We start from the raw sequence: 7,500 nt of genomic DNA, 5'->3' as shown, positions 1-7,500 counted from the left end.
CTCAATATGTATACTACACTGGGTGTTTCTCAATATGTTTACTACACTGGGTGTTTCTCAATATGTTTACACTGGGTGTTTCTCACTATATTTACACTGGGTGTTTCTCAATATGATTACACTGGGTGTTTCTCAATACGTTTACAGTGGGTGTTTCTAAATCAGATCACTATTACACACTGGGTGTTTCTCAATCAGATCACTATTACACAGTGGGTGTTTCTCAATCAGATCACTATTACACAGTGGGTGTTTCTCAATCAGATCACTATTACACAGTGGGTGTTTCTAAATATGCTAATTGTTACACAGTGGGTGTTTCTCAATATCTATACACTGGGTGTTTCTCAATATGTTTACACTGGGTGTTTCTCAATATGTTTACACTGGGTGTTTCTCAATATCTATACACTGGGTGTTTCTCAATATGTTTACACTGGGTGTTTCTCAATATGTTTACTACACTGGGTGTTTCTCAATATGTTTACACTGGGTGTTTCTCAATATGTTTACACTGGGTGTTTCTCAATATGTGTACACTGGGTTTTTCTCAATATGTTTACACTGGGTGTTTCTCAATATGTTTACACTGGGTGTCTCTCAATATGTTTACTACAGGGGGTGTTTCTCAATATGCAAATTGTTACACACTGGGTGTTTCTCAATATGTTTACACTGGGTGTTTCTCAATATGTTTACTGCACTGGGTGTTTCTCAATATTTTTACTACACTGGGTGTTTCTCAATATGCTTACTGCACTGGGTGTTTCTCAATATGTTTACTACACTGGGTGTTTCTCAATATGCTTATTACACTGGGTGTCTCTCAATATGTTTACTACACTGGGTGTTTCTCAATATGCTTATTACACTGGGTGTCTCTCAATATGTTTACTACACTGGGTGTTTCTCAATATGTGTACACTGGGTGTTTCTCAATATGTTTACACTGGGTGTTTCTCAATATGTTTACACTGGGTGTCTCTCAATATGTTTACTACAGGGGGTGTTTCTCAATATGCAAATTGTTACACACTGGGTGTTTCTCAATATGCTTATTACACTGGGTGTTTCTCAATATGTTACACTGGGTGTTTCTCAATATGTTTACTGCACTGGGTGTTTCTCAATATGTTTACTACACTGGGTGTTTCTTAATATGCTTACTGCACTGGGTGTTTCTCAATATGTTTACTACACTGGGTGTTTCTCAATATGCTTATTACACTGGGTGTCTCTCAATATGTTTACTACACTGGGTGTTTCTCAATATGCTTATTACACTGGGTGTCTCTCAATATGTTTACTACACTGGGTGTCTCTCAATATGTTTACTACACTGGGTGTTTCTCAATATGTTTACTACAGGGGGTGTTTCTCAATACATTTACACTGGGTGTCTCTCAATATGTTTACTACACTGGGTGTTTCTCAATATGTTTACTACACTGGGTGTTTCTCAATATGTTTACTACACTGGGTGTTTCTCAATATGTTTACACTGGGTGTTTCTCACTATATTTACACTGGGTGTTTCTCAATATGTTTACTACAATGGGTGTTTCTCAATATGTTTACACTGGGTGTCTCTCAATATGTTTACACTGGGTGTTTCTCAATATGTTTAAAGTGGGTGTTTCTCAATATGTTTACACTGGGTGTTTCTCAATATGTTTACTACACTGGGTGTTTCTTTGACCATTACTAAAATTACTAAATGACTTAAAAGTGTTTAGCTCCAGATGATCTAGTAAACTATCTAGCTGACAAACAACGTATATATCATAACTATTGAGTTAACTGTCCAAAATTAGCTAAATAATCCGCAGTTTAGCATTTGCTTTGCTCAACCATGAGTAGCATTTTGAAGTTACTTGTACAACTTCACGAGCTACGAGGTCTTTCCTGCAAGCATTTTATGGCAGAGGAGACGGTATAAAATGTTGCAGGCGCTCGTTAGCATTTAGCTAGCATCCAGTATTGAATTTGGCATTGTTGGGGCAAAACGGTTCTGTTACAGTCTAATGCTATGTAAATGATTGAGTTGAAAAGTATTAAATGTACTGTATGTTATTGAGTGGATAAACACTGTTGTTTACATAAGTCACGTAAGCTGTGAGAACTGACTAGAATCTGTTATTGTTTGTACAATGCTTTAAAGAAGTGGAGCCAAGTCCCGCCATCTCTCGTGTAACCTTGCCTCCTCCTAGGAGGGTCAAGCAGTTTTTTGTGTAGAAGACCTGGCCTCCTAGGAGGGACAAGCAGTTCTTTGTGTAGAAGGCCTTGCCTCCCCCTAGTAGGGACAAGCAGTTCTTTGTGTAGAAGACCTTGCCTCCCCCTAGGAGGGACAAGCAGTTCTTTGTGTAGAATGCCTTGCCTCCCCCTAGGAGGGACAAGCAGTTCTTTGTGTAGAAGACATTGCCTCCCCCTAGGAAGGACAAGCAGTTCTTTGTGTCGAAGACCTTGCCTCCCCCTAGGAGGGACAAGCAGTTCTTTGTGTCGAAGACCTTGCCTCCCCCTAGGAGGGACAAGCAGTTCTTTGTGTAGAATGCCTTGCCTCCCCCTAGGAGGGACAAGCAGTTCTTTGTGTAGAATGCCTTGCCTCCCCCTAGGAGGGTCAAGCAGTTCTTTGTGTAGAATGCCTTGCCTCCCCCTAGGAGGGACAAGCAGTTCTTTGTGTAGAAGGCCTTGCCTCCCCCTAGAAGGGTCAATAAGTTATTTGTGTAGAAGACATTGCCTCCCCCTAGGAGGGACAAGCAGTTCTTTGTGTCGAAGGCCTTGCCTCCTCCTAGGAGGGACAAGCAGTTCTTTGTGTCGAAGGCCTTGCCTCCCCCTAGGAGGGTCAAGCAGTTATTTGTGTAGAATAAGTATATCACTGACTATATCACATGACTGTGTGATTCTGTAACTTTGAGTTTGCTCTCAAATTCATCTTGAGTGTAATCACTTGCTTGATTAAACTCTTATTAACTGGATAATGAGGCTCTGCCTGATCCTTGTATCGAGTTTTCCTCAACAACATGTACTTGTTAGTATTGCTAACCTTCGGTTCAATGATGCTTAGTGGGGTTTTGAAAACTTGTGTTCAGTGCTGGTAATACCGTATAGCATGGGATGGCACGAGGACGATATGAAGGTATAAACATCTGTACCACCCAAGCCTAGCAGTTCTCAGGGCAGTTCTCAGGGCAGTTGTCAGGGCAGGTCTCAGGGCAGTTGTCAGGGCAGTTGTCAGGGCAGTTGTCAGGGCAGTTCTCAGGGCAGTTGTCAGGGCAGTTCTCAGGGCAGTTGTCAGGGCAGTTGTCAGGGCAGTTCTCAGGGCAGTTGTCAGGGCAGTTGTCAGGGCAGTTCTCAGGGCAGTTCTCAAGGCAGTTCTCAGATGCGTACTCTGTTTTACACATTTCAAAGCATGCATCGATGCAAGCTTCAACTGAAATATTCCCAGGATCGTTGACGTGATATGACGCAACCATGTTAAAAAAAAATGCAATATTTCTTGAAAACAATGGTGGCTGGTTTTGAGCTGAAGAGAGAGAAACTATAAAAAGTTGCCCACTCACATCTCATCTGTTGCCTGACTACAATATTTTATCTTGACACGTTAATCAATACATAATGTGTTCATTTTGGCATTTTTACCTGCCAACAATATCCTCTGTAGTGTGTGTGGATCGCAAGCTAACTGACAAAGAATTGGTAGCTAGCTAGCTACAAAACCTATGTAGTTGACCTTGGCTAATTACAGGTAACTGCCTAAATGAAGGAAACACCAACATAAAGAGTCTTAATAGGATGCGGTGCACGTTTTAGTTAGTTGTTGCTGTTTAGAAGTGCTGTTATGTCCACTACTATGGTACAGTATGACCACATACTCTATTCTCTTTATATGGTGCACTACTTTCTACCAGACTCCTATGGACCCTGGGTAGTGCACTATATAGGGAATAGGGTGCACTATATAGGGAATAGGGTGCCATATGAGATGCATCCATAGTTGATGTGCAGAAACGGAGGACTACTCGGAATTTCCTAAAAAACAGAGTGCATGTAACTGCCAAAATAAAGGAAACACCAACATAAAGAGTCTTAATAGGATGTGGGGCCACCACGAGATATAACAGCTTCAATGTGTCTTGGCACCGATTCTACCAGAGTCTGGAACTCTATTGGAGGGATGTGACACCATTCTTCCCCCGGGAAATTCCAACATTTGGTGTTTTGTGGATGGTGGTGGAAAACACTGTCTCAGGCGCCACTCCAGAAACTACCGTAAGTGTTGAATTGGGTTGAGATCTGGTGACGGAGACGGCCAGGGCATATGATTTACATCGTTTACATCGCGTACTGTGGATGGGAGCATTGTCATCCCATGGGGGCATAGCCATGTTAGCTAAATTAATGGCCAAAATAATGGCCTGCCCAGCAATTCTTTTTTTACATGACCCTAAGCATGATAGGATGTTAAAGTCATATTTAACTCAGGAACCACACCTTTGTGTGAAGCATCTGCTTTCAATATACTTTGTATCCCTCATTTACTAGAAGTGTTTCCTTTATTTTGACAGTTACCTGTACTTTGCAAAGCAACACTAGTTGTAGGTATTTTATTTTTTAACATATAAAACCAGCTGGCTAGCTAAATACAATTCACAAATATCTGTGAAACGTTGGCGTTTGATTCATGTAGCCGTCTTGTTTCGTCTGTATTGGTCAAAGGTAGCGCAGTAGTGTGAGTGCTTCTCAAATGTTACATTTTATGAGATCTCCACACTGCTGTCCTCACAAAATGTACTCAAGAGAACGTCCTTTCGAAAACAAACCCATGAGAGTGTGGAGCACAGTAATATGCAGATTGAGAAACAACCAATGACTTTGTCTGTAGTGCCCTCCCTCCCTCCCTCCCTCCCTCCCTCCCTCCCTCCCTCCCTCCCTCCCTCCCTCCCTCCCTCCCTCACTCCCTCACTCCCTCACTCACTCACTCACTCACTCACTCACTCCCTCACTCCCTCACTCCCTCTATCTTACCATCATCTTGGTCTGGATATATGTTGACTTTAGTGGTGGCGTAGTGTGCACCGAGGCACCCTCCGATGGGCAGGGACAGCGTTACGTTGAAGCTCTCCTCCACCTCGTACAGGGAGTCGTCAATGACGACCACGCCACACTGTTTCTCCGTCTCTCCCTTGTCGAAGCGCAGGATGCTGGCGTGCTCCTCTGGCCTGGAAATATAGTCGGAGTAGGACAGGACTGTAGAGGGGACGGTGCCAGTGGCTGAACCTGAGGGAGAAGGAGAGGAGAGAGGGGTGAGAGAAGGAGAGGTACTGTTCCCTGCTGAGAAGAGACAGATGAGGGAAGGAGAGGAGAGAGGCATGAGAGAAGAAGAAGAGAAAGGGATGAGAGAAGGAGATGAGAAATGATTGAGAAGGAGAGGAAAGAGGGATGAGAGAAGTAGAGGAGAGAGAGAGATCGAGGGAGAGGTACTGTACCCTGCTGAAAAGAGACAAATGAGGGAAGGAGAGGAGAGAGGCATGAGAGAAGGAGAAGATAAAGGGATTAGAGAAGGAGATGAGAAATGGATGAGAAGGAGAGAAAAGAGGGACGAGAGAAGTAGAGGAGAGAGAGATCGAGGGAGAGGTACTGTACCCTGCTGAGAAGAGACAAATGAGGGAAGGAGAGGAGAGAGGCATGAGAGAAGGAGAGGCGAGAGAGAGAGATCGAGGGAGAGGTACTGTACCCTGCTGAGTATAGCAGATCACCATGAGTTCCTGGCTGATGTCTCCACTCCTGTGGACAGGTACCAGCATCTCTCCAACATCCTCCTTTACCCAGTAACTGGCCTGAGGGATGAACACTGTGGACTCTGTAGGAGAGGAGAGAAGGAGTAGAGGAGAGGAGGATCAGGGAGAATGGGAGGAAGGGGAGCAGAGGAGAGGAGGGGATAAGGAGAGAATGAAGAGAGGGAGGGAGGAGAGGAGGATCGGGGAGGATAGGAGGGGGAGTGGAGGATAGAGAGGAGGGGAGCAGAGGAGAGGATGAGAAGAGGAGAGGAGAGGGGGGGGAGGGAGGAGGAAAGGGAGGATAGGAGGAGAGGAGAGGAGAGGAGAGGAGAGGAGAGGAGAGAGAGGGGAAAGGGGAGGATGGGAGGAAGGGGAGCAGAGGAGAGGGGTTGATAAGGAGAGAAGGAGGAGAGGGAGGGAGGAGAGGAGGATCGGAGAGGATAGGAGGGGGAGTGGAGGATAGAGAGGAGGGGAGCAGAGGAGAGGAGGGGATGAGAAGAAGAGAGGGAGGGAGGAGGGGAGGAAAGGGGAGGATAGGAGGGGAAGTGGAGGAGTGGGAGGAGGGGAGGAGAGGAGAGGAGGGGATGAGAAGAGGAGAGGAAGAGGATAAGGAGAGGGAGGGAGGACGGGAGGGGGATGGGAGAGTGTTAATCACATGTCAGATCAAACTGAAGCATGTCACAATAACTTGTCTGCATATGAAATGCACCTTCCCTTGTCTTACCTACACTGAAGAACAAGTCAGTTTGACATCCATTTCTACATACTGGGAAGTCACAGTAACCTCACAGTCTCTCTCTCTCTCTCTATCTGTCTCTTTCTCTCTGTCTCTCTCACTCTGTCTGTATCCTGCTCTCTCTCTGTCTCTCTCTGTCTCTCTCAGTCAGAGAAGAGTAAGTGATTAAGAAAGAGAGTTAGAGCCAGTGGAAGTGCCATCTATCAAACGCTAGAACTCAGCGAAGAGAGAAGTTGCTGGTGTCTGTGAAGTGACAGTTATTTTTCCCTCTGGACGCTTAGGGACTAATAATAAGACATGAAGATACCGGACTGGACCTTCTCTACATCCCTGATACCGCAGTGTGAGTGTGTGTTTGCTAGGCCAAAGATGACAGACAGACAGACAGACAGACAGACAGACAGACAGACAGACAGACAGACAGACAGACAGACAGACAGGCAGACAGACAGACAGAGACGATTGATGGAGAGAGAAAGATAGAAAGAGAGAGAAAGACAGAGACAGTGATAGAGATAATGAAGTTACAGTTATAGAGATAATGAAGCTAAAGTGATAGAGATAATTAAGATACAGTGATAGAGATAATTAATATACAGTGATATAGATAATTAAGATACAGTGATATAGATAATGAAGTAACAGTAATGAAGCTACAGTGATAGAGATAATGAAGGTACAGTGATATAGGTAATGACGATACAGTGATAGAGATAATGAAGTTACAGTGATAGAGATAATGAAGATACAGTGATATAGGTAATGAAGCTACAGTGATATAGATAATGAAGCTACAGTGATAGAGATAATGAAGATACAGTGATATAGATAATGACGATACAGAGATATAGATAATGACGATACAGTGATATAGGTAATGAAGATACAGTGATATAGATAATGAAGATACAGTGATATAGATAATGAAGTTACAGTGATATAGATAATGAAGATACAGTCATAGAGAAAATGAAGATACAGTGATAT

General features: G+C 43.9%; 2 protein-coding genes across 2 annotated transcripts in view; both read right to left on the bottom strand.

Annotated features, from left to right (window-relative positions):
- The window catches only part of LOC139388601 (regulatory factor X-associated protein), a 1,150,577-nt gene that overhangs the window by 81,876 nt on the left and 1,061,201 nt on the right, over positions 1-7,500 (bottom strand). The window lies entirely within an intron of this gene.
- The window catches only part of LOC139388240 (FRAS1 related extracellular matrix 2a), a 243,105-nt gene that overhangs the window by 103,906 nt on the left and 131,699 nt on the right, over positions 1-7,500 (bottom strand). The window contains exons 8-9 of the mRNA XM_071134789.1: positions 5,735-5,860; positions 5,026-5,277 (exon numbers count right to left, since the gene is read on the bottom strand). Coding sequence (XP_070990890.1) covers positions 5,026-5,277; positions 5,735-5,860 — 378 coding nt within the window. The remainder of the gene's footprint in view (positions 1-5,025; positions 5,278-5,734; positions 5,861-7,500) is intronic.

This window comes from Oncorhynchus clarkii, chromosome 29 (assembly GCF_045791955.1).
Source record: "Oncorhynchus clarkii lewisi isolate Uvic-CL-2024 chromosome 29, UVic_Ocla_1.0, whole genome shotgun sequence".
Taxonomy (NCBI): domain Eukaryota; kingdom Metazoa; phylum Chordata; class Actinopteri; order Salmoniformes; family Salmonidae; genus Oncorhynchus; species Oncorhynchus clarkii.
This window is presented reverse-complemented; position numbering and strand designations above follow the sequence as displayed.